Raw genomic sequence first — 26,642 nt, forward strand, 5'->3', positions numbered from 1 at the left:
CACACAATGCGGAGAGACTCCGAAGCTTGCACACTTGTCAATCAACCCGCACAGCGAAAGTGGCGACGAGCTCTTTGGTGGCTTCAGAACATCACCTTGATAGGCAGGACACTGAGGCACGGGGCGGGAGGGGGGCGGCGGCCGCAGAGGCTGAAAATAAATGGGCCGGTCACGAACCCTTCTAAGGGAAGCGGTAAAATTCGATTGAGACCAACCCAAGAGCCGAGGGAGCCGCTCCCTCGCCTCTTTCGCAAGACGAGGAGGAGGAGGGGGCTGAGAAGCCCCCCCGTTTCCCCTGCCCAACGCGACCCGTCTTGGGAAGCAAAGTCAAATGGGGGCGCCCCCCACCCACGCGGCCCAGAGGCGAGGCCGCGGGTCCGGCTGGCCGAGAGAGGGGCGCCCTCTTCTCGGGCAGTTCGGCCCCCCCGTCAAGTGAGAGACGCCCCCCCCCGGCTGGCCGATGTTCCGTCCTCCCCACGTGGGAAACGGCCCCGGGGGGCGCAGGCAGTCGGCCGCCTTCCCGGTCAACAGCGGAGCCCGGGGCCCGCCGAGGACCGCCTGCAGCAGAAGCCAAGCGCCCGGGTAGCGGGCGGCGCTTCTGGGGGAGGCCGAGGGAGCCCCGAGGTGTACGCCCCCCCGCCACTCCTCCCCGCCTCGCGGGTTTTGCTGCGGATGCCGCGTCGGTCCCCAGAATTTAATCCCGCATCAAGCGCGCATCCCCGGACATGATTTGCCCGATGACCGCGCTTGAAAGGGGCCCGAGCGACGGTCGTGCTCCGCAGACAGGCAGACCCCACCTCGGGCCCCCCAGGAAAGTCCTCGCTGGGTCCTTTTCAAAGGCTGCAGAGCTGGGGGGGGGCAGAGGAGCAAAGCGCCCCCTTTTCCGTCGCCGCAAATCAGCCGGAGGGGAAGCGAAGGCGAGCGTTGAGGCGCTCGGGCATAGGGCGTTTGGTCGCGGGGGCGGTTTAAAAGGCCCCATGCAGGGCAGAAGAATTGCTTTTATTTAAGCACAGCCCTTCGCTTTCCCGTTGCCCCGATGAAACGGCTTCACCCCTCTTGCCGCATCTGGCAGGGCCTCGCACGCCTCGTTCCCATCCCAGGGGATCGTCCCTGGCGCCCGGTTGGAAGCAACTAGTTTGACTTAGGCTTGTAATCAAAAAGTGGCGCGTGCCTGATCCCCCCCCCAGCACAAGTAGCACCTTCATATTTATCGTCTCCCCTCCTCCAACGGTAGTTTTTGATTAACCAAGATGCAAGCAAATTCATTTTCCTACGGACAATTTAATTTGAACCTGCCTGGAGGCTGCGAGATCTCCTGGGCAGTTTCACACACACCCCTTCCCTACTGCCTTTCTCAAAACAGCATCTGACTTCTGTGAAACGGGTCTTTCTGCCAGGCCCCTCCTGGTTCCTGGCCCGGGCACAGGGGACCCGAATGGAACTGGAACCCCACCGACAGGCCTGCCCTCCCATTGTGCCTCTCTGCAGCCATGGAGGCAAGACCCCAGAGTTGGAAACAGTGCAAAAGGGCATGCTGGTCTGGCCAAGGACTTTTCTTTTGGGGGAGTCTGCCAGGTGACTCTGACTCCATTCAAGTGCTGAAAAATGCACTATTTTCAAAATAAATATAAAATTTCCAGCAGCACCAGTTTACGAAGAGGAGCCTCTCATAATGAGCTGGTATACAGTCACCCACATTAAGCATGGGCCTGCCACAGCTTCCTGGTTGCTGGGCTCAGACGTGCCACTCCCTCAGGTCCACAGAAGACCTCGCAGTGCATTCAGACAATGCTCCCGACTCAACCTTGGTCTTTTCTGCAGATCCGTTGGGAATGGCAGATGGGCTCTGATCTGGCCCAGGAGCCTCGCAGGCCACCTCTTTCCCCCTCCTCCTGTGGGGGCACGGCCGCTGAGATCGCCTGAAAGGTCTTCTGTCACCAGAGGGACCCCCAGCCTGAGTTCCTGGCTTTCTGCCCCCCCAACATCCTCCAACACACCTGAAATTTGAAGAGTGATTGTGATGTGTGCAAGGATCCTACAGGCATTGCCCCTCTTCTAAGCCCCGCAGAACGAGGAGACCCCACCTGGACATTTGGTCACCCAACAGCGTGTTTGTTCTCCTCCGAGGGAAGAGCCCCCAAAGGAACGGAAAGTCACCACTGCCATTGCAGGGGGGAGGGGCGGCCTGCAATTTTAGGCAAAGCCTTTCCAGTTTCAGCCTGCCTAGTTTGGGGGAGTCCATTTTGAGCCTTTAAAGCCCCCAAGGTTGCTGGCAAAAGACACGGCTTTTCAACCTGACTGGGAGATGTCTTACCAGGCTGGGGGGAGGCTCCCCCAGCTTTGAAATGCTCAGCTGCTTTCAGAGACAGAGCCTGCCTCAGCGAAGCCAAAGACGCCCCCCCCCCCCGCACCATATGTCGCTTCATCTCTGTGATGGAGGAAGACAAACCAACCGAGGCGCCATGGCCAGAAAGCCATTTGGGACGGACTGCCCCATCCCCAACGCAGGAGGCACGTGCCACCCCTGGCCAACAGCTGGCGGGGCCACTGTTGAGTGGAGAGGAGGCCCCCCGGCTCAGCCATCTGGGAGCTGAAGGGGAACCGGGCCGGCTGAGGGAAGGCCTCGCACCCGAGAGGTCTGCTCTTCGCCCACAACGAACCACCCCACACTTTCGCCACGCAGGATCGACGGACTTTGGAGAGAAAATATATTGAAGACAGAGGTTCGCTTTGCCTTTAGCGGCCAAGAGTTTGGAGCCGCAGCGGCGGCGGCTCAGAGCCCCCCCGACTCTCACCTGAGGGCAAACCCGTTCAGGGGCTTTCCACCTGCAAAACCCACTGCTCTTCCCAGCTGCCAAGACGTCCAGAAATCCTTTTAACATTCCCAATCTCTGAGTCCCTGCCTGGGGAGGGCAGGGGGGAGGAACCTACCCATAACTCAGGCCAGCACAGGAGCAGAAGACCTACCTGTACCCGGTGTTTTCTAGCTCAGGGCCACATTCAGACCAAGTTACCCCCAAACGTCTTCAAAGCGTTTTAATTTGCAACAAGCACCAGCTCCCCCCATTCCACGTGGCTGGTTACAGGAAGACCCTTCTTGGTTCACGTTCCGGAGCCCTCTGGATGTGGGACTCCCAGCTCTCTGAGTACAGTCTCGTGCATCAGGAAAGGTGGGTGGGAAGGCTCCCGGCCAGGGGAACCCCCAGCCCCGTGCTCTGGACCCTCCTCCGAGCACAGCTCAAGGACATCCACGGGGCGAGAGGCAGCACGCAAGGATGATCCGGAACAAAGATCCAGTGAAAGCCCAGATTTAATGTCTTTTTTTTGGGGGGGAGAGAAAAAAGACAGACAGACATCCAGAGACATGGTTCTCTGTTTTTTTCCGAGCTTTTTTGTTTTCTCTCATTTTTAAAACAATATAGTGCAGAGCGCACTTCTCACAGTAGAATATAATGGTTGCTTTTTCATATAAAAACACATTCTCAGGTATTTGTAAATGCACTTAGTGCTGGAATAGGTGGTGAAGGACACAGTACCTCTATATTTTGAGCCCCTCCCTTCCTTCCTCCCTTCCTTCGTGAAAATCTGAAATACCTGCAAAGCAGATCATCTTGCATAAAACCTATTAAACTCCTAATTCCGTCAGGGGTCCTGCAGAGCAAAAGGAATACTTTTTAGAAGCTGCATTTCTTTCTCTCTTACAGGAGGAAACTGAAGTATGTAAAATACTAATATCCTGGAAGGAGGGGGAAGACCCCTCTAAGATACACTGTGTTGTGGGGGATTCGACGCTCCCGTCTCTCGCAGCCGCCTAGAGAAGAGCCGACGGCTGCAAACCAGACTACACTCGGATTATCCACAACGTTGCTACAGCTTGGTCTGGACAGGAGGGGAGAGGGGCGAGGGGATGACCCGTCCCCAGCGGCTGGAGCGGCAACTCGGCAAACACAGCTTGCCTTCCCCATCGCTTCTGGCTCTCGGGCAGCCCTCGCGCATCCACGTTCCTCCGACTGCAAAGACGCAGCCAGAGATGATCTGGGGATGGGGGAGCCCAAGGGAGTGCCTTGTTTTCAAGCTTTGCGGGAACCAAGAAGGGCTTGGTTTTCTCCCCGGCCTTCTTAACTCAGGTTTCTGCAGCCAGATGTGGCTCCCTACAGAGGTGGATCCAAAGCAAGGATTAAAATAAAGGGGCAAAGGACCCTCCCAACTTTTCAGCACTGCATCTCTCTTCTGCAAACGTCCCCCAACCCTCTGGTCTTCCTCCCTGTTTCTCCCACGCAGACAAGTAATAAAATGAAATACTGCTATTAAAAAACCAGATGATGATGATGATGATGATGATGATGATGTTTTAATTCAGAAAAGAAATCTCCTGGGGTTATGCTGATGTGATGGAGGGGTGGGAAAATCCATCCTATAGCAGCCAAAAACTGTACAGCAGGTTCAAACTAAAAAAAGTCACTTCAAGTTTTCAAGTGGTTTTTTTCCTTCTTTAAACAGCCTCCACACCTTTGCCCCCCACCCCCAATTACTAGCTTTAAATCGAAACAGTGCAAGTTACAGACTTCATCTAGAAAGGAGGCAGGATCACGAAGCCACCTGGATGGACGGGAGGGGTCTGAGCGGGGGTCCGCTCCCTTCCTTGCCCTCCCCCAGTCACAATGCATTTCAAACGCCCCCAAGCGCAGCCCAGGACAGAAACGTGTTTCTGGAAAAGGAATGGGCCCCCTTCCCAGGCAGTCTGGCTGGCAACGCCGACACGCAGGCACACACCCGTTCTCGTCCCCCGGGGCACCTCTTCCCCGATTAGCAGCAAAACTGGATCGCGTCTCCCTGTTCACATTCTTAGCAATGAAACCCATTCCTGAACTACGCAGACAAAATGATTCGCCTCCGCCTCGGGGCAGCCTGGCCCCGGGGGCACCTCTGCCCCTTATCTGTAGACAGGCAGGCGGATGTGAGCATGCTGGTGGTCCAGGAGCCGGGGCACGGAGACCGTCTCGTAGCCCTTGCCCAGCATCTGCTCCTTGATGCACGGCGGATGAATGTCGTTGATCAGGTACTCCAACGACTGGAGGCTGCTGCTGAGGATGGAGGTGTTGCAAACCGCCTTGCTGGGCAAACTGGGAAGCCCCTCCGAGGGGTGCAGGCCCAGGTCCCGATGCCCGTTGGCCAGATCCTGGGCGTTGTAGCAGTCGCTACTGTTGGGAGTGACCAAGACGCTGTTCCAAGGCGGGGCAAAGTACTGCCCCACCGAGAAGTTCCCATGCACGCCCACGCAGTTCAACGGCGAGGAGCTCACCTTGTCCGTGGCGCCCGTCACGGGGTAGGCGCGCAAGACCCCGGGGCACACCTCGGGCGACTTGCTGACGGCCCCCCCGCTGCCTGCGCTGTACATCCGCAGCGGCTGCTGCTGCTTCTGCTGCCACAGCAGATAATCCACGCTGTCCGGGTAAAGGCCTGGCTTGGGCCCCACGAGGCCACTGCCTGGGTTGGAGCCAGCCACCAGCTCAGCACCCTTTCGGCAGTCCGGCAGCACGGCACCAGCGTAGGCCACCGCCGCCCCCACCGTGGCCATGGTGGTGAAGCTGCCGGTGGTGCCGTGCTTGGCCGGGCTGGGGTTGGCCACCACCACCCCCTGGCACACCTGCTGGCTGGCCTGGGCCTGGCAGTGCTGATTGATCTGGAAAATAATGTTCTGGATGGAGGGCAGGTTGGCCTGGGGCAGTGCCAAGCCCCTGCCGGCGTGTGGGACGACCGAGGTGGCCACCGTGACGTTGGGAGGGACCGGCGCCTCCATCTGCTTCTGGCTGCCGGGGTAGCTCAGCTGGGCCGCGCAGGACGGGCCGGGCGCTAAAGTGCTTGTCACTGAGTAGGGGGCTACAGCCACGTGGGCAGGGGACATCTTGGTCCGCTTGCCCTCGGCGTTCTTCACGGCCCCTTTGCCAGCGGATGCCTTCACGATGGCCAGGAGACCCTGGTAGCTGCTGGCGTGCAGAGGGTAGGGGCTGTAGCGCTGGCCCATCGTGTCGTACCCGTTCACCGTCCGGTTAAGGTGCTTGTGCTGGGGGACCCTGATGTTGGTGGGGAAGATCTTGATGGTGAGAGGGTTGTTTGCCACTTTCTGTGCGTAAGCGTCGAGCTCAGCCGGGCTGGGGTATCGTGGGGAACGAATGGGAGCCATGGTTTCACCTAGGAGAGACGAGGAAGGCAGGAGTTACGCCAAGATTTCTCAGCAGATGAGCCGCGACATTCGAGCGGGCACCCTCCGTTCTTCCGGAATCGGAGGCGCGGATTTTTTAAAAGTGCAAGTGTGTCAGGTGCATATGGGGTACAGATTAGTGCGGTGAAATCCAGTGGTGGAGTTGGGGGGAGCCTTAAACGTTTGCCCCGCTTCTCCAGGACATCTGCCCAGATCTCACTGCTGCCGGCAGTGCCCGTCCACTTCTCCAGAACACTGCACCGCTGATCTTAAGTCCAGCTGGTCCTGCAGATCAGCCAAACGCATTTCAGGACCTAAGCCAACCCAGTAAGGCAAGAATTTGCAACACAACCAACTTTGCTTCACTTGGGGGGATCTTATTTGAACCAGGGAGCAAAAGTTTAAATGCTCCAGTGGTGTTCAGACAACAGGCTTAACAGATGGGCCCAAGATTTAGTGGGCTGCATGGGCACAACCTGCTTGTTTTATTTAGTTCAGTCAGCAGAGTAAGAATGATGTAGGAAGACATCCACGGTCAAAGCATCCCTTGTCTGGAGGTGTAAGCCATGTTGTGACATGGTGTAATGCTTGCAGCCACCTCTGGAGGTCACTAGAGCGCCATCTGCACAATTAACACCAGGCGTAACGCCCGCCCGGTCTGTCCTCACTGGATAACCCTGGGACGGAGCATCCTCAGCAAAACGGGCTGAAATCAGCCCATTTAGCTTAGATACCCTCTCTTCCCCAATCCTGGGGGAAAGAAGAGAAATCTCCAGACTTAATCCCTTGGTTCTGGCTCAGCTAAAAACACAAAGAGGTGTTTGCCCCTCCACCAGCTCCATCAAACAAACCTATGCAGAAATCCAGCCCTCAGGACTCGACGGCCCCGGCTTATTCTCCGGTATTGTGCCCCTGGTTGTGGAGGCTCCATGGGCCACCCGAGTCACTCAAGACAATCGATAGCCTCTGTTCTTCCCTTCAATTTGTTTAATCATTTCAGGGGTTTGTTTTCAAAGGAAGCCAATTTGTCCTTATCCTTCCAAACAGATTCCACCGTTTTAAAGATCCCCCAATCACCCTCTTTGGACTTCCAAGGTTGTTTATGGGAGGGGCGCCAATCATTCTGTATGGGGCCGGGGAGATGTCTCCCCAGCAAAGGTGGTGGGAGGAAGCATCGCTCTGAGAGATTGGATTTAAACCGTATTATACAAGCAATTTCATGGATGCTTTGTGGCACTATGAGAGCTCCGTCGGAAAAAAAATAGGGAAAAATCCATTTACCAGCTATAAATCAGCACTTCTTATAATGAGCACAAAAATGTCACTTTTATGCAATTTTACAGATGAACAAAACTGGTGAAATTAACTGTGATAACCGACTGTAGTCAGCAGAAGGCAGCTCCAAGGAGAACGGAGGGAGAGAGAGAGAGATTATCCGTATTTTGCTTCTCTCAAACTCCTTTCCTGAGCTGTGAAAACTCATTTGTTGTTTCCATTATACTTTCATTTGGAGTTTATCTTGAGTATCCAATGAGCCACCAACTGTGAAAATGATTAAATCTACAAAATCTATCTAATAGATTGAATAAATTAGGTGTTTGAAAGGCTGCCTCTGAAAGAGAGGTGGGAAAACGGGGTCTTGCTAAGAAGGGGGGAAAGATTTGGGGAAGACGCAAACGAGGAGGAGGAACTGCAGGCCGGGGCACCCCCTGCCGCACCCCCACCCGCCCCAGTCCTTCTCCCAGTCTGTCACCCCGGGACTCAGCTGGGAAAGACGCCAGCCATGTAAAAGGCGTTGATAAAAAGGCCTATTTTGGCACCCTGAGAATTTCACCCTCGTCTTTTGAAACAAGCTTCGAATGGCACGTCTGCCACTTTCTAAAACCAGCTAGGCTCTCCCTTGGCAAGGTGGGAGAGATCGTCCCGGTGCTTCAGAGGCAATCTGCAATTACAAAACCCCTAAAAAGTAAAACACAAAATGGATTCACAAAGAAGCAATTAAAACGCAGCAACACCTACCCAATGCTTTGGACCCCTCGGTGCAGGATTCAAGCCCTTAAATGCCAAATGTCTCTTTCTTTCTACAACCTGGCACTCTGGGAATGCTGGGGGGGGGCAGCCTCCAGATGCCAGCCCTACTGGTCTGCAGGCCAAAAACGGGGGGGGGGAGCTGCTGCAAGAGCCCAGGGGCCGGGGGCTCAGAACTGGCCCCAACCCTGACGAATTCACGCTCCTTGAAGAGATGGGAGTGAGCAGGACCCTCGCGCTTGCCCACTCCTGAGCCTCTGCCCGCAACCACTCCCTTTGGGCACCAACCCCCTGAAAGGCAGAGCCCTCTCGCGCCCCTGCAGAAAAGCGAGCTCATCTTCTCTTCTCTTCCCCCCCTCCCCTCCCCTCCCCCCCACTGGCTACATTAAATCCAGCTCGAAGGACCAGGTTTTAATTGACTTAATAGACTCGTTAATAACAATGCCTATTTAAGACACCTGTAAAAAGCCCGTAACGTTAATGAAACGGGGGAACGCCGGGCAAACCTGCTTTCCAGCCGACTGCTGGTTTCAGTGGAAACCCACGATTAATGGGCGAGGCAGTTTGCTGCCGGAGTGAAACACGCTTGCACCCACACACCCTTGTCGGGCAGAAAGGTGGCATCGAGCGGAGGCAGGGCCGGGATGGTGAGCCGAGCAGAGGGGGAGGCCCCCGGCCCCCGAGGTGTGGGACGGCCTGCTCCCGGCGGCCTCGCCCTTTGTTGTGCCTGAGGCCAGGCCGGAGGCCCTGGGCGTGCCGCGGGCAACGTCTGGACGGGGGGAGCCCTGGGGCACGGCGGCCGAGACCCACAGGGAGCAGGCTCGGGGCTGCTGAAATCACCTTCGAGCCAGGGAGGCAGAGGGCACGTCTGCACTCCCCTCCGTGCCGACTCCGCTGTCCTTGGGGGGTGGGAGCGCTGCCAGCGTTCAATTAATAGTGACACTAATTAGCCGGTGACACTCGTGGAATCCCTAATGACACGGGCTCCTGGCACGAGGGTTAGCAAGGGAACGGGGTGCCGGGGAAGGTCTGCCCGCGCAGGAGGGGAACCGCAGCCCATGCGGAGAGATGCCCCAGCAATCCCGCAGGCGCCACTTGCCCACGTGCCCAATCTCGCTCGCCCCGCCTTCGCGCCCCCCGGAATCGCAGCGCAGGCCGGGCCCCGGCTTCCCCGGGCCGCGTTCGGCTTCGGGAGGGCAGAGAACGCTCCGCGCGCCACCGAAGCATCACTCACGGGTCGGAGGAGGAGGAGGGAGACTGGCTTTGTCACTGCCTGAACGCAAGCAGGGACGGGATATGACAAGCCGCAAATTCCACGTGTTGTCACATCTTGGGGTGAGCTGAGCACCCCTGCTGCGAAAATGATAGAGCAACCAATTTCCGTGGGGCTCCTGGTGCGCTTCGGAGCTCTGCTGGCAAGCGCCTCCCCCTCCCCGCAGTAATTACTGCTTTCGAACGGACCGTAATTACTTTCCCCGTTCGCACCCTCGCCGCTGTGCCACGGCAGACTCGCCTCGAGACACTGCCACCGGCTCGCACCGGCTGGCCTCCTCCTGGCCCTCCGCCACAGCCGCCGCAGGGGCTGCTCTCTGTGAAGCCCGGGCCCTTCTGCTCTCACCCGCCCTCCGGCCTGGGTCTGGGGGCTTCCAGGTGAGCCGGTTGGATGCTGGTGGCCAGAATGCTGGACCGCAGCCACCCTCAGGCCCTCCTTCCAGGGGCAAACGTCCTTAGCAGTGCCAGTCCAGGGTTTCCAGCGTCTTTCTGGCAACTAGAAACTCTTCTGGAGTGCTGGAGTCCCCCCAACCCGTTTTTTTCTTTTTCTTTTAAAAGAAGAGTTACTCCATTTTTCAAAAATAAACACTCTTCTAATTCTGCTAATACGGAATGACAATTCTGATATATTAATGACCTGGTTTTGTCAGGAATCCTCCCTCTCAAAGAAACAGAAACCCAGAGAACAGCAGCTTCAGCAGTCTAACCTGAAAAGAAATCACGGTCCAAGTAGGTGTGAAGAAACGTTGGGAAAAAAATCTCAACATTTCAAAATCCTAAGTAGGCAACGGCATTAAAATAGGGATAAGACAGGACCCTAATCTATGCCACATAATATTTAATTTAAAATGCTTTTAAAACGTTTCATTAAAAAGTACGTCTGGATGTACGGAATGGGGAGGAAGCCGGCCGAAGACTACGCACCATTAAAGATTAAACACTTCTTTTTTTAGAAAGTCATTTCATAAGCCCATTAGCCTAGAAAAAGCTTGAGTTAAGACCCAATTTAATCCATTCTAATTAAGGTGATACCTGTTTGAAAAACACATCGAAGGGACCCGCAGCACTGAGCGCAAAGCCAGCCAGAACCCCCTAAACGGCCTGTTTACTGAATGTTGTTTTATGTTGTTTTAACTTAAGTGTCTCATTATGTATTTTGCTTTTGTTTTCTGCCAGCTGCTTTGAGGGCTTCAGCAAGGAAAATACAACAACAACAAATATTTATAATTTTCATTTAATTTTTTTTCAAAGGAAGCTAAACCTCCCCGGAAAAATGGTGTTCCATTTCCACCATGAGCTCCCGTTGCCACCTCATCTCATATTTTTCTGGGCAGAAGGGGGGGGGAAAAACGTGATCCCAAATTCCCCGCAAGGAGCAAGAATTTCCCTCTCTCCATCTTGCAAGCTGTTCTATTTCCCCGTCTTTGCATTCAATAACAGCTAAATAATTGAATCATCTCGGCTGCAGAAGATATGCTTTGAGTTTTATTAGAATTTTAAATTGTTTTGTTTCTTCAGTATTTTATTACAGTAAATGGAAAAACGCGTGGCCTGCAGTAATAATCTGATGGCTTTGGGTATTATCGGGCGCTGGGAGCACATCCTGTGGGGAGCCAGGGGGGCGGCTGATGAGATCAGGCCTGAAACGCAGCAGCGGTCTGCTCGCCCCAACTGCCCGCCAGACTGGCTGGGCGGGTTCAGGCCCAGACCTGGGAATCTTGCCACGGGAAATCAGTCTGGAGTCTGCACTACGGGGAGGGGGCTGGCCGGACCCTCCACGACCTCCAGGTTTCGTGTGGCGCCTCCACGCCGAAGAGGGACGCAAGCTCTGCAGTGGGAGCTCCGAACTGGAAGTTGACCATGAGAGCCACGAAGCCGTGGACCAGCTGCCTCCTGGAGCGGTGGGTGCCCCCGCCGGAGGTTTGCGAGACAAGATTAGGAAGCCATTTGTCCAGGGTGGCACCAGGCAGGAGTTGGGACAAGCCCTGCAAGGTCCCTTCGAGCCCTGTGGTTTTAGGACTTACAGCGGCCAAAACGCCCCATTTAGGTGGGCCTTCCCCATCCTGATCCCCTTCCAGATTGTCTCGTCAACAAATCCCCAGCCAACACAGCCGGAGGGAACCAGACGATGTGGACCTCAACGGGCAGCGCCAGAGCAAGGGTCAAGAGGAGCCACGGTCACGCCTTGGGGCTAAGCTGAACAGGGCGGACAATCCTCGGACAGAGACTCATCCAGTCCCAGGTTCCCCCAGCCTGGTAGCCGAACGATTTTCAGCCTCCGTGGTGAAACGACGGCTGCCAGGGTCAGAGAGGGAGGCCACTCTCGTCCTGAGGGGGGCACTGCTTAATCAAAGCACCCCGGGGCACGCCAGCCCTGCAAGATCGAACTGGCCGGGCAGATGCTGTGGGGGCAGGCGGTTCCTCCAGCCCGGTAGGGCTTTATAGGCCAAGCAGCCAGGCTGTACTCAGGCAATGGCCAGCACCCTGAATCGCAATGGGTGGCTGGGGAATTCTGGGAGTTGAAGCCCCCACTTCTTAAAGTTGTGAAGTCTGAAAAACAGTGATTTAGAGTTTGCAAAGTGCCGTGCTGCTGGAGAATCAAAACTACCAAAGGCCGTGCAAACTTCCACCCGGGGGGCCGTGTTCACAAGAACACTCACTCTGGCTGCAGAGTCACCCACTTCCCGCTCGGGCACACGACGCTGAAGGAGGCACCCGGCCTGGGTTTGCACATTCTGTTAAGTGTGACGCAGATGAACCCGGGTGAAGGTGGATACAGCTGGCCAAGCCCTTTGTCTCTGGTCTTTTTTCTGCCTTTTCCAATTACGTAAATATCCTGCCTGCAGCTGGGAGATCCCCCGGGCACGATCAACTTTCCAGTAATGTAATAGTGAGGAACCCGAGGTGAGTAAAATCCGAAAAAAAGGACCCTCTCTCTGGCAGGTGCTTTGCGGGGGTCCAAAGGAGACCCCCACCCCAAAGAAGGGGAAGTGGGGGCTTCTTGAAATGTGGAAGAGGGGATCCTTGGGGGGGCTCGGAAACTGAGCTAAGCAGGAGATGGTGGCAGGAAGAAATCCAGGTTTAATTCAGGAGAAAGTCCATCATCTTGCAAGGCTGGATCAAGTCAAAAGCATAAGATTTGACCTGGGAGACCACTTTTAAATCCAAACAAGCCCCCCTCATCCACTTAGGGTATTGCCAGGGTCAAGGGGGGGAGAAGAAAGCAGGAGAGGATAAGAGGTAATAAAACATTTTACATCTGAGAATATAGGCGTATAAAACAGAAACACAAAAGAGGCCTGGCACTGAGTTAAACAGCCCTATAAAAATTCTAAGTCCTTTCTCTTTTTAGCAAGGTCCGCTTCCTCTCCCTGGCTTGAGGACTTGGCCATGCTTACAGAGAGGAACCAAAGGCCTCCTGGGAGCAGGAACACAGAATATTTCTGGCACTCCGTGCACCATCTATCTTCAGTGTAAATTTCCTCTGCTTAATTTAACACCCCCCCGGAGGAACTCTCCGGGAGATCCCACCCTCTTTTGCTCCTGTGTAAAGTGGAAATCAAAGTCCTATTGCACCAACTTTGAGCAGAACAGTGCTGAAATTGATAGGAATGTCCATCGAGAAGCTATTAAATATGGATCTTTGCTCCCGAATTCCAGATGCAATTAGCACATTTCTCAATACTCAGGGAATATCAAGCAGAGCCATTGCCAAAGTCATGCCTTGCTACGGTGCCTGAGAAAAGCAAGCTTGCATTTCTACCCCAGATACTTAAATGATTCCTAGAAAGGCCTTGGGAACGGTTTCGCTCTGATGAATCACCCTCAGTCTTGGCTGGCCCAAACACGTGGCTGTCAGCTGCCTGGAATTTAATGCAGAGTTTATAAAAAGTCTGGCAAGAAGAGATGGATGTTGGCACAGTTCAGCCACCAAGGGACAGCACCTACAGCAAATCCGCCTAGTTGGGACAGTCCAGGGGAAGAACTGGGGGGGCGGAAGAGCCGGAGTGAAGCTGATCTGGAGATGCTCGATGCAACTCGGGCACTTTGCAGCCACAAAGGACACAAGGTCCAGGAGGCCGCTCTCTCACACCTAGCCCCCCCCAATTCAAGAGGTGGAGGAGGACCGCTCCAAGATCCAGCAAATACACTGCAGGAGGGAATAACCCCTCCCCATTTGTCATGCCCAAGAAACTGTCTTGGATAACACATGGCTTTTGGCTTGCACAGCCCACAGAGCATTTGTGCAAAGCCCCGCGTGGCCTGGCACTCGTCCCTCTTCCTGGAAGTGACGCTGCTTGGACTCGGGCCCTGCTGTGGTCATGGCTCTCCAGCAGAGCTCTGTACATTTAGAGGGGGAGCTAAAAGCCTGGGGGGCAACTCTGTCGATCTTTCTGTCTCCAGTGCACCGATTCCCTCTTGGCAAAAAGCTGGAGGGAGTGGGGAAGAAATAAAATAAAATCCAAACCGGGGGGAGGGAGAGCAATTGAAAAAGATGCCCTAACTCCCCTCCCTGTCAAAAAAAGGTGTTTTTCCAGTGACCTATAAAACTCAAGAGGAAATCTTGCTGGATGGCGGCATTTTTTATTTCCAATCCGTCAGTTTTGTCCAGTCAACTCTGGTGGGAAATGCCAGCAAAGTCCCAACAACTGGGTGTGCAAAACAGCTTCTGAGAGTGTAAGGGACGAGGGAAAACCAACACTCCAGCCAGCTACGTGCCGGACAAGCAGAGTGGCGCTCCGACATTTTGCTGTATTTCAAGGAACCTTGCTCCTTCCACTTGCACGTGAACGTTACTCTGCTCCAAAGCTTCCCTGGAGGTCTGAACAGCCTCTGGGAAGTCCTCTTGCTCCAGAGGAGTGACCGCAGGGCGGGGCGGGTGCCAGGCTGTTGCTGCCCTGGATGGGCCGGGAGGAAGCAGGTGGGCAGCCGGCCGGCCATGAGCTGCTCGGTGTCTCAGACCCAAGGGCCGACCCTTTTATCAACCAGGGGCTTTGCAGCCAAGGCCAACCCCTTAACCCGTTCCCCTTCTTCCCGTTGCTATTTATTGCTACTATTCATTTATTTGATTTACTAGCTGCTTTTCTGCTTAATAGCAGCCAAAGTGACACGCAGCATGAGTTGTGTTTACTCATAAATAAAAGCAAGCTCCAGATTTGCTAGGATTCGGACAAGCCCCCTTCCCAGGCGGAGGTGCCCGTTCTCATCCTGCAAGCCCCGAATCCTGCCCTTCTCCCCTCTTTCCCTCTGTGACTCTCCAGAGCTCAACACTTCTGTTTGCACCCAGAAGGTTCAAGGACAGCCTCTAAATTTGGAGCGGGCAACAGAGAAGACCCTGGATATTTGAAAAACGTGTAGGTGGCCATTTTCTTTCTCGGCAGATGAGCCGAAAAAGTGGCTATCCGTTAGACGGCCAATCATCTAGCCTGGCCAAAAGATCACTGTGGTGGCTAGGGAATCTGAAAGCTGGCATCCGGAGGGCGCCAGCTTGCAGAAGGCTAAGCACAACACCTGCTTTCTACCCAGGGGCAGAATGGATGGCCTTCAGATCCTAACTCAGGGCTTTAAGCCAACTCCTCTAGAGATCCCCACGCTTTGCATTTTCCTTCCATATTTCTAAAAGAAAACATAAGTGAGAGTGTGGATCACCCCTGTTCTCCCCGGGCCCAGGCAGAAAGTGCGCAAAGAGGCGTGGGCTCCGTGGCAGAAGGACGCCGCAGCCCGTCCACGGCTCCTCGGCTAGAACGACTTCCGAATAGCCCAGCAGCGCTCCTGTGTATTGCAACAGGAGGACCGCTGGGAATTTCGAGGGGGGGACAGTTTGCTCTTCCAACCCACACCTGTTTATGCTGGAAACGGGAACAGGTGGACAGGCTAGGCTGCTCTGCCCAAGGGCACAGTCTGCACCGCTTATCTCCCAGCTGGTGCGGTGCACACCGCCTGCCCCCCCAGCCAGGCGGCTTCTGCTGCTCCTCCCCCTGCTCAGGGTGAAGCGCCCCCCCACCCCCGCACCAGTGTGTGAGCTCACAAGGCAATACAGCTATTAAAAGAGGAGTTCTGCTACAGACAGGCACTTCTGAACGGGATTAGTTGAGGGCTGCATTGTTTTGCGGGCTGAGAATGAGGGAGTAAAATGCTTAGTTTGCACGTGACAAGTGGAAGAAACAGGGCTGTGTTTGCATCACAATGGGACAGATTGTGCTTTGTTGGCACCACAAAGAAATTGGTTGTGCTTTGGTGAAGAGGCTTGTCCACATTCACTAATTCAATTAAGGGAGGATTATGCAACTGCCCCCCTTCCCCGGGACCACTTACTTGGCCTTGGAGAGCCAAGGTGGGGTCAGACTCCCAAAAGGAAAACCAAAGCGGACTGGACAGAATTTGCATCCTATGTTCATCATTTCAAGGTAGCTGGTCGGGTAACTTTTCAGGGACATATTTAATAATGTCCCCCTTCTGTCTCATGAACAACCAGCAATTTGGTTGCAACTTTTGGGAGGCCTCCATGCTGGGCACCAAGATTTTCAGGGTCCACGGGCAGTTCCGTTCCTCCTAGATCCAGACACTCGGCGGGCACGCCTTGGGCAGAACGCCAAGGCCGACCTGCACGCACAGGGCATCGATGCTCTGGGTCACCCCACAGCTGCTAGCGCCAGGACCTGGTGCTCACCCTTGAACTTTCTTTTCACGTTTGCACAGTCAGGTCGCAAAGCACCCAAGGTTTCCCTGGGTATCGGGTGCCACAGTCCTCGACAGTCTCTCACCCTCTGGCAGAGCAGCTCTTGTAGGGTGCTGTGCCCGTAACGGGCCTGACTCGGAAAGAGGCTCCTGCAAAGGCCCAGAAGACACATGCCTGGCCCTCCTCCTCCCTTCTCGGCACCCCTCCCACGTCTCTCACCGTCCTTGTGCACTGGGGGCGGAGTGCCCGGGAGGCGCACAGTTTCTGCACCAACCTGCTGAGCAGCCAAGCCAACCTGGACGCTCTGGGCGAAGACAGGTGTGCCAGGAAGAGAGGGGAGGGGGCCTAGAAAAGTCTGGAGAGGGAAGGGGGGGCTGGGAGAAATGGCAGTCTTTCCTGGGGCTCCAGCACAGGCAGGAGGGCAAATATTAGCAGGCACACCTTTGACGCAAAATTAATACAGAAATTAATCAACGGCACGGGCCGGGTAATAGGATTTTGCAGCCATGGCAGGCCGTGCTGGGCGGCCAACTTATTTAATGCTGACGGAAACGAAGCCAGAGGACATGAAATAAGGCCCATAAAGATAATTACCGAGATACTCGGGAGCAAATTAAGTAATCAGAGGCGCTTCTAAATCATGTCTAGTTTTAAGAAGCGCTATCTTTTCTGATTACTGAGCGAGCAATCTGGAAGGACAGCACAAAAACAGCCCAGCCCCCCCTTCCAGCCTCCCCAGTGCCCCCAATCTAAGGCAAGGGACCACCCATCCCTGGCAACCCGTGTGCCACTCAGCGCAGCTTCTCCTCCGAGCCCATCAACCTGGCCGTGGGTGGAATTAACAGCTAAGGGGAAAAACCGCCTTCGCAAGTCGATGCCCAGTGTGGGGGCTGCCTGACACTTAATTTGGAGGAGGGGGAGCAAAGCGAGAGATGTGATTTCCCTCTTGCCAAGCAGCTGTAAAAGTGACCAGGCCGAGAGAGGTGCAAACAAACTCAGTTGGTGCCCAGCTCAGTTAAAACTGGCATTGAGCAAAATTGAAATCCTGCACGCTGCATACGCCACGTGCATTCAGCTGACAAATTCTCCTCTCCAGCATCAAGCCTGCTGCTGCTGCTGCTGCTGCTGAGAAAGCAGGCAGAAGGACAACCGGTAAGGCCACCGCTGGAAAAGCCCAGCCTAACCCACTTGGGAAGGAGACACTGGGGTCGTTTCCAGAGTGACTCCAGCGCATCAGGAAGGATGTTCCTGCGTCTCTCAGAAGAGCTCCAGAGAGAAGGCTGGCCAGTGCAAGCTGCAGAGGATCAGGACCTGAGCAGGGCATGGAAAGGTCTGACTGGCGGAAGGCCGCTTTCAGAAGGCCGAGAGCGCAAACGTTAAGACACGGAACCAGGCCAACCTACATCTCCCACTTTTTCTGCTCCCCCCAATTCTTCACCCCCTTCTTAAACAGCAGAATTTAACTGCAGCCAGGGAAGAAAAGAAAGGGGTCTGGCCAGCCCACGGGCCAAACCGCTGCGGCAACTGCAGCGGATAAGAAACGTGTGGCGTAAAGGGGGGGAACAGTAACAACAACAACAACCACCCCCCCCGTTTAAAAGACACAATAATCACTTGAGAATCTTAATGTGCCTTTGCAGCCAAAGAGGTCGACGCTGCCCGCCTAAACCGGGCTCATTAAATATACATTTAATCACAGCTTTGGATTTAGAGACAAAGCCCGCGAGGAACAGGTGCTCTGCCGAGGGAGCTCTGGGGAGCTATTTTCAGGTTCTACAAAAGGCCGCCTCACCTCCAACCGCAGAAAGCCGGATTCAGAGGGAGAGGAGAGGCCCTGCCAAACGGGTGACGGGGCAGAGCCACAGCAGGGCCCCGGGCCCCTCCCACCACGGCTCTCAGAGGCGTTTCCACTTGCCGCCGCTTGTCCCACCCCCCGGATCCTCCTGCCCCACTCCCCATCTGCTTCCCCTGTTCTCTTCCGGGCATTAGGTGAAGACGCGCCCTTTCGTTGGCCAGGCGAGAGGGCGCTGAAGCGGAAAGCAGAGCGAGAGACCCATTCTCCCCTGCCTGGGGCCTTTGCCCTCCACTTCCACATCTCCCCAAATGCCAGCCACCCCCCTCAACCGCTGGGCATTTGGCCCCTCTTCTCTTTCTCCGATTTGGAAATTTTTCTCCTGTTGATTTACATTTGTTTGTTTAAAAGCAGCTTGGCTTTCTTTTGATTCTGCCCGTGACAGAAAAGTGGTGCAGGGCAGCAGTATTATAAAGGAAACTCTCCCCAAGCCCCTGGGGTGAGGGGGAGAGGGCAACAGAATTTGCATCGGGAGACCCCCCTGGCAAACGCGCAATGATGTCACGACGCGTGTGACGTCATCGGGGCTTCCACCGGACGCCCACAGGCGGAGTCCCCCTTGCAATCAAACTTTGGAAGGGGTTTGGCTCAGGTGCACAAATCCAGCCAGCACCAGCTGGCACGTGAGGGCAACACTCGCCTCTGGCAATTTGACAGGCAGCCTTGGCAACGCCAAGCTACAACAGAGAAGCTGGCCTGGCCGTGCCCTGTACGGCACCCACGCCAAGGGTCACTTCCACTCCAGGACGAGCGGGGCTGCCTCCGCCCGCCTGGCCGCAGCCACCGGCCCAGAGCGACTCACCCTTGCGTTGCTCCAGGGCCTTATTCGGACACCCCAGATGCTGCCTTGGCGGGTTCTGGGTCCTCTGCAGGCAGGCCAACATGGCGGAAGAGAGGGCGAGATGTCTCCGGCGGCATCACTCCAGAGCGCCCTGCAAGGAGACCCAGAGGAGACAAACAGGATTAGTCTGTCAGTCAAACACGGGGGGTGGGGTGGGGGGGGAAAGGACCTCTGCTTGTAAGCGACGCACTCCCCCCCCGTCCTGGTTTCAGCTGCCACGGGATTCCTGCCCCCCAGGATATTGCCCCTTCAGTCCCAATCAAGTTGGGGCATCCGTTCCGTCGCCTCTGAACTGGTTAATGGTTATGCCAGTGCAATTTTGCCCAGCGTCCTCCTCCCCGCGCACCCTGGGCAGATGCTGGGGGAGGTGGCTGAAAGCCCCCCCCGAGCAAGCGGGGACCCCAGCCAACGGCTTCCTTTCCTGTTCTCATCCCGGCACGGGAAAGGCACCCGCGCAAAGCAATGATTTCCCGTGGCTCCATAGCCCCTTTGCCCAGAATCCTGAAAACGACGGGGGCGGCTTCTCGCCGTTCAAGAGAACTCTGCAGAGTAACACTGCCTAACTCCTCCAGCCCCCTTCCTCAGAACTAGGGGAAAGTTTTACATTTCTGCCCTCCTCTCCCCTCGATTCTGTCCTGCGTCCTTTTCTCATCTCAAAATATATTCATTCTTTGGATCAGGTTTCACTCTTTACAGACAGAAATACCGCTTTAGGACTGCAACCACGCAGCATTAAGATTATCGTTCCTAAACTCTGTGCCTGCAGGAGTTTGCCTGCCAGACCGTGGCAACGACTAACCGCGGCCTGTTTCTGGACAGACCCGGGTGCCAGTTCTGGTCCTACGGACACTCTCTGTCAGAGAAGCAGGAGAGACGCACGCAGCAAGGATCTACCTGTGAATACGCCCGGGACCGCACGGGGAGCCGAAGCAGATTTAACTCTTTGATAGTTATGGGGAGAAATAAAAAGAAATAGTGCGTAAAACAAGAGCATGATTGGAAAATGAGTCACTCGATTAACAATGCACTGAAAAGCACAAACAGAATGAGACTTCATTCAACTGGTTTGATTCCTAAATGAAGTCACAGACAGTTGTCTTGAAATGGGAGGGCTGAACCCCTGGGTACGGCTCTTGCAAGCTGGGGCGTGTGCGCGCATGTGTGTGTGTGTGCAGACGTGTATGCGCGCGTGTCAACTGGTTCCCAAGAGCATGCACACCCAGGGTTGGGGCGAAAGGCCATTTGGGCCCTTTCGGCAAAGGCAGTGGCGGTCAGCCAGCCCACCCGGAGACAGAGGTGGGCACCCAGAGGAACCAAAACATCCGCTCCTCACGTTGAACATGCGCCTGGAGCTGCCAAGGCTCCTGTTCCTGGTACTAATGAAGTATTCATGAATAAAAGCCCTTTTCACTATCTTTCTTAAGATGCTAATTTCACAACAAGAGTTCGTTACCACATAATTATCTCAATCTAGGTTCCCCCCATCTGTACCAGCCTCTCTCTCTAAAAAGGAAAGAAAAAGAAACCCGAAGTCTGAGACACAGCCACCTTTCATCATCACCAGCTATTTCATTTTCCACGAAGCCACCTTGAAAGAAGCGATTTTTACTCTGAAAGGGACTTTTATTCTGTCTCACAGCCAATTTTCGCCTATTACTGTCTTTAAGAGAAAGCTGGGAGACGCAGGCGAAACGGGCCTTGATTACGAATCCCTTGTTAACGCGACTTGCAGGGGAGAGCAGGGGCCCGATTCCCACCTCGAGTCCTTTCAGAACATTCAAGGGGACGAGTCCGAGGCGAGGGAGCTGCCGGCGCAGGCGCCCAACCCGACAGAGCCGGGCTGCTCGGGAATCGGGTCCACGGCCGTTCGCCCCTCGCCATCCCATCCTCGACTTCGGGCCCGGGAGCAGCCGAGCACCCCCGGTCCAGGAGGAGAGGGGCTGCGGACCAAGCGGCACGACAGACCCCAACCGGCTGGGCACAAGAGGGTTACTCGAAGCCCACGGCCAGCCGGCCGGCTCCTCCAAAGCTGGGTCCCTCTCTCGGCAGTTCCGGGGTTGGCTCTCGAGCAGGGTAAGAGATACCCTTTGCTGGAGAAGGGTCTCGGGGGCAAGGCCTCGTAAGGCTGAACTGGGGGGACCTGGCACTTTCTGCCTTGATTTGCGTATTTGTGCCCTGCTGCCTGCGACACTGGATGGACCCCGTTCCTGCGGTGGGACGCCGGCCTTCTCCCACACGGCCCCGGCTCTGCCCGAGGGCCTCCCTGAAGCCCCAGGCTGGCGTGGCAGGAGCCCGGCGGCTCTGCTCAGGTGCAGAGCTCTGCCCATCCTACGCCTCGCCGCTTAACCTTTGCTGACCAGCCAGCTGGGCCTCCAGCCTCAGCTTACTGCCCTGGCTTCTCCTGCCTGGCCCTGGAGGTTCACCCTGCAGGCAGATCCCCAGCCCCTTCTCCCCAGAGAAGCCGTTTGGGGGATTTGGACCGCCGGGCACCTTCCGCCTCTGAGAGGAGAGTCCCATCCAGGCCAGGGGGCAGGAGGCTTTGCACGGGCACCCGTCTGCCGAGAGGAGGAGGAGCTCGGAATGGCAGAGCCAAAAATACGCCAGGACCCCTTCGGGCCTCCGAGTTTCTGCCTCTTGGAAAGATCAAGGAACTGAAGTGAGCCCGAATCCTGGCATCTTTCTCCAAATAGCAGAGTAACCGCCCATTTGAACCTGCTTGCAAATCTCTCCAGCTTATTGGCTCATCTGCTGTGATGTCACAGAGTGCTCACTAATGCAAAAAAGTCTGAGCCCACTTAGCTCCCTGCGCATTCGAATTCATTCCCAGCCCTCCTGGATCTCACTGGCAGCCGGATCCGCACGGAGCGCGGGCGGGCTCAGCAGTTCTCCCCATCTGCCAAGTCCCTCCCCTGCCCTCGCATTCTCCCTCGCCCTCAGAAGGGCCACCTGCGAAGGAGCCCCTGCAGACGCCTCTGTCCTCCAACCCCTTCCTGCCCGTCCAGGTAGAGGTGGCGGCTGTCTCTTGCTGGACGCCTCCCCGCTCCCAACACCCCCACACGGGAGATAATGCCTACCCTCCGTGCCACTGCAGCGCCTTTAAAAATAGCTCCCTTCTCGAAGCCATTCTAACAGCCTTTCGGATAAGTACCCATTTCACAGCCTTTTCTCTAACGCCTGCTAATTTTGAAAGCCTGTCGTGAAAATCAGAGCTATTTATAAGCTCTCTGCAACTTTAATAATCCCCCCATCACCTGTCCTAGCATGCCAATGACGGGCCTCTTGGCACCTTCGCCAGGGATAAGAGGGGCCTTATCTCCCGCATGAGGCTCAGCGAAGGTCCCGCCAGCGAGATAAAGGGCAGGGCAGCCTCGCTGGCAGAGGGGAAGGGGAGCGGAGGGGGGCCTGCCGGTGGCAGAGGAGAAGCACAAAGGGTCTTAAAACCAGGATTGCTCCAGCATTTGGGCCACTGACGGGATGGCTCCCAGATGCGCGGGGAGTACAACTCCCAGCCCAGCCCATCTGCAGCACAGTCAGTGGCTGTGCTAGATGGCGCACCGCTGGCATCACAACCCACCCTGTCTCTATCTGCTCTTTTGGAAATGACTAAACAGAGAGCTTTCACACAACGAAAGTCAGAGTCTCTTCACTGATGGCATCTGAGAGGTTGCTTGGGGTGACTTTTCAATGCATCGTGTCGTACGGCCTTCTCTACGTGCGTTGGGTTGTGCTGGGGACGTGGTTGGGTGACCTGATGATGCTGGACGCCGCCAACAGCCTTTTTGGGTATGGAATAAACTCTGGAAGCCTGGCATCAAGGGGGCACAGGAAGGCCAGCTTCCAACCCCCGACAGCCATACGCACCCCTGGGTGACCTGGGAATACCCCCATCCCACCTTGCAGGGCTGGGGGCTATGAAAGCCACGCTAGCACTGGGGAGAGAAGGAAGGATGAAGGCATGACGTACCCATTCAAACGCTGCTCATGCCAGCCTGCCAGGGGCTTGGACTGGCCAGTCTCAAGTCTGACTGCTCAACAGAGAGCTGTACGTTTGGTGAGCTGTAAAATGGCCTGTGCTGGGGGGGCGGGCAGATGTCCTGTTCTCTGCTGACACCACATCCCTGGTGCGCAGGCGCTCTTCCCAGCACAATGGGGGGGCCTAATCCACCAAATACACACTAAGCTTTGAAATATCCCCTCTAAACTCCTTACAGGTCCGAAGGATGCAAAAATACCCAAAGCCGGTTCCCCTTCCTCTACAGCTTGGGGAGCCAAGACACTGATGCACTCTGCCCATGCTCCGAAGCACCCCATTCCTCTCTCAACGCCCTGGCCTGATCCCGTGCATGGTCCCCTTCCTTCCTGTTCGCTGCTACTCAGGCCACTTGCAAGTAATTTATGCTTAACCTTGAAAACCCAAAAGGGCTGCAACTCAATTAGCAAAGCCGACAGTTTGGGTGGTGGAATGAGTTAATCTGGAGAAAGGTCACCTTTCTGTAAATTATGGGAAATAAATAAAACCCCAAACGGGAAAGTTCAACAGCACCTTGCCAAAGGCGTCTAATAAAGCAGACGGGCTGCAGCGTGACCTCTCTTCCCCACTCGCAAATGTCTCCATGAAACCCGGCTAATATGTTCTGGAGGGGGGAGCCCCTCACTGGCCCCCCCCACCAGCAAGCCCGAGCCTGCTGGGGAACAAGCGGGAGAGGAAGAGGGAGCGCATCCGGTTAATAATTAAATGTTAATCTAAAAAGCAATTTTAGCTGCAGCCCAGAAGATGTGGTTCAAGATTATATTAGCATGCAAGAGTCAAGGGTAATTTCCACTAACCCCTTGTGTGATCAGCAACAGCCCAGCCAGCTTTGAGCCACACAGGCCGCTGATTAAAAGGGGGGCCACAGCAGGGAGGGGGCCTCGGCGAGAGCCAGGAATTGGCCTGCACGGGGGGGGGGGGGGGGTCTGCCAAGTTTAAACACTTGTTAAAAGCTTGCGTGAACTTCTGTTGCAGCCTAAGACGCTGCAGCCTCCCCCTGCACCAGCCCCCAAATCTTTGCACACCTGCCCCCGCCTCTGGTGCCTGGGACCTGCCCCCCCACAGGCACGCCCCTCGGCTCCTCGCCTCTTCCTCCTCCCGGCCACGCTTGGCAGCGCCAGGCTCCCAACAGACGCGTTGGGATCGTTCCCGTCTCCATGGAGGTGGGGGCCAGTCCGGAGGCCAAGCACACGCCCCATCAGTGATCTAGGCCCCTGCAGTTCACTGACCCCCCGCCAGACTCCCCCCCCAACGAAACCACTGGCCAAAGTTGTGGTGTTTGCGCACATTCTGCGTCTTCTCCTTCAGCATCGCAGTGTTTGTGCTACATTTCCAACAAGGGTCCTTTAATTTTAGCCCCCCCGCCAAGAGTCCCCTCCAACCCTCCTGCTCCCCTCAATCCGAACACAGATTTTCACAGCGGAGGAAGCCACCGGTTTCCTAATTATGGCTCATTTGCATTTTCTAAATGGTGGCAGACTGGCTTCTGGACAATTTTCTGCTTGAAGGAGGGACCGCAAATATTGAAAGTAAATAAATAAGAAAATTATCAGCTTCTACAGCATGGGCTAATTCCTTATCTTTACTGCAGTGTAACAAACAAGCTAGAATTATGAATACTATAAGTGCCCTATTGTGCCATTATTCTGTTTGCTTTACAATTTCTGTATTCCCCCCCTTCTTGTAAAAACCTCTCCTTGAAACAACAGTTCTTGTTGTAGCTGAAATAGGGAATTCAGCAGCAAGAGGCCTGCGTGGAGAGAAGGGCGTGCAAAGACGCCCCGGTCGCAGTCCTACATAAGTCCTTTTTCTCTAGTGCAAGCAAAAGTGAGAAACCCAGTTTTCAGCGAACGCATCTGTTTCAGATGAGGGATTAAGACGAAGAAAAGGTGTACAAAGACGGTTTGATGGTGGAGAATTAAACAAAAAGTAGAGGCAAATAATCTGGGGGGGGGGACGTCACCTAGCACAGAACTTCCCCAGCGCAGAGAAGGCCCTTCTGCCCTCCCAGGCAACTTCACGTGCAAGTGGGGCCCATTCCCAGCAGATCAAACTGGGGGCCACGAAAACGCTTTGCCCCTTTTCGGGTCTGGTCTTCTGGCCCAAGCCTGTGGCCCTGGGTGCGGCCAGCGCTCGACCCCTCCTGCCGCCAAAGCATCTCTGACCCAGCCGAGAGCTTGAGCGTCGACCCAGAAGAAAGCAAGTGCTGGAGATTTCAGCCGAGGGGGAAGACGGCACGCCCCCCCCGCCGGGCAGCAGGCAGCGCTCCACGGCTCCCATCCTGCCAAGGCAGGCAAGGGGTCAAAACAGCCAAAAAGGAAAACCGAAGCACTACCTTGCTTTCCTTTGGGGGAGGGCGTAATGAGCGGCGAGGCCTCCTCTTGAAGCTGCTAGGATGGGGCATCGCTGGGGGCACTTGGGCATGACACAAAAGCACTCTGCGTGTGATTAGGAGGTGCTGCAATTCCTTTTGCAGGTTAGGGACAGGTTGCCCCAAACGGGGGCACACTCAGAGCATGTGCCAAGGTCTCTCCTCTCTCTGCCAAGTCAAGACACCCCTGAGGTCCACTTCGGATGGTCAAGCAAAAGGCGGCAAGGCTCTGCCACCCCCAACGCTTCCAATTTGCTCTGGATAGCCGTGCAAGCCCTCCCTCTTTCCCTCCCTCCCTCCCTCCCTCCCTCTGTCCATCCATCCTGGAGCTCCAGGCAGCCGCCAGGGTCACCCTTCCTTCCACCCTTTCTTCTGTGATGTCACAGCAGGCCAGCCAATCAGCATTCAAGGCTTCCATTCTGTCTTGGCCTTGCCCAAGTCTCAGAATTCACTTTTTCACGGCCTTCCCCGGAGATGGGGGCGGTTTGTCTCTTTGCTTTCGGTACAGGGTAGGCGGGAAAAAAGCCTCCTCCTGCAGGTGCCCAGGATGGATGCCAAGAGGCAAATGTCACCCTGCCCTCCTGAAAGCAAGTCAGTTGGGGAAAGTCACACCGAACTATGTTGACTTGCAAGGAAGCCAGACGAGGTCTGGTGGAAAATTACAACTGGAGGGACAACGAAACTCACGGGTTGGACTCTGTTATTTCCAGAGGCGCTGTTGATTTCTCTCGATCAAGAAAAGCGGAATTAAGGCCAACAATAGTCTAACCAGGAGAGCCCTGGCCAAAGGGCCCAGATTACTGTGACCGCATGTCAGAGACAGTCACCACACCTAAACTAAAGGAGGTCTATTCCCAGCCCGCTTGGGGTGCCCAGGAACACCCAGAAGGCCCCCACCGAGCGACCAGGAGTTTCCGGCTAGCGAGGGTCAAGACAGACAGGACACCCCCATGACTCTGAGCACCCCCGCCCTTTCACGACTGGATCCCCCACCACACACCTGCCCCTCTCATCCAACCTTTGCCCCCAGAGCAATTCACCCAAAGTGCCAATGGATGGAACGGGGCGCCCATTCTCAGACCCGCTGTCGGGGTGCTTGGCTTCAGCCTCCCCCCCGCACAAGGCACAAACCAATAGGCTCCAGCAGCGCCCCCGCGGTCTCTCCTGCCCAGGACAGGCCGGGGGAGGGCATGGCGGGGGCAAAGGTTCTTCAAAGGCGCCACCATTATCTGAAAAGAAAAGAGCCAAGCGACAGACGGGCGTTCCGGGCCTTAAGCACCCTGACCCCGAACCGCCCAGCCAGCCCTCCTTCCTTGGCTCGGGGGTGATGGCTGGGGGGCGTTTGGGGTCCAAAGGCTGCTTTGCAA

At 55.6% G+C, this 26,642-nt stretch overlaps 1 protein-coding gene across 1 annotated transcript in view; it reads right to left on the bottom strand.

The window, feature by feature from the left end:
* Positions 1–4,335: 4,335 nt before the first annotated feature.
* The window catches only part of FAM222A (family with sequence similarity 222 member A), a 35,099-nt gene continuing 12,792 nt past the window's right edge, over positions 4,336–26,642 (bottom strand). Inside the window, exons 2-3 of the mRNA XM_088135073.1 lie at positions 18,836–18,965; positions 4,336–6,192 (exon numbers count right to left, since the gene is read on the bottom strand). Of these exons, the coding sequence (XP_087991199.1) occupies positions 4,934–6,192; positions 18,836–18,917 (1,341 nt within the window). The 5' untranslated portion in view covers positions 18,918–18,965 and the 3' untranslated portion in view covers positions 4,336–4,933. The remainder of the gene's footprint in view (positions 6,193–18,835; positions 18,966–26,642) is intronic.

This window comes from Python bivittatus, unplaced genomic scaffold, assembly GCF_059951505.1.
Source record: "Python bivittatus isolate LINGU-HERP-01145 unplaced genomic scaffold, Pbiv_v1 ctg000100_np1212, whole genome shotgun sequence".
Lineage (NCBI taxonomy): Eukaryota > Metazoa > Chordata > Lepidosauria > Squamata > Pythonidae > Python > Python bivittatus.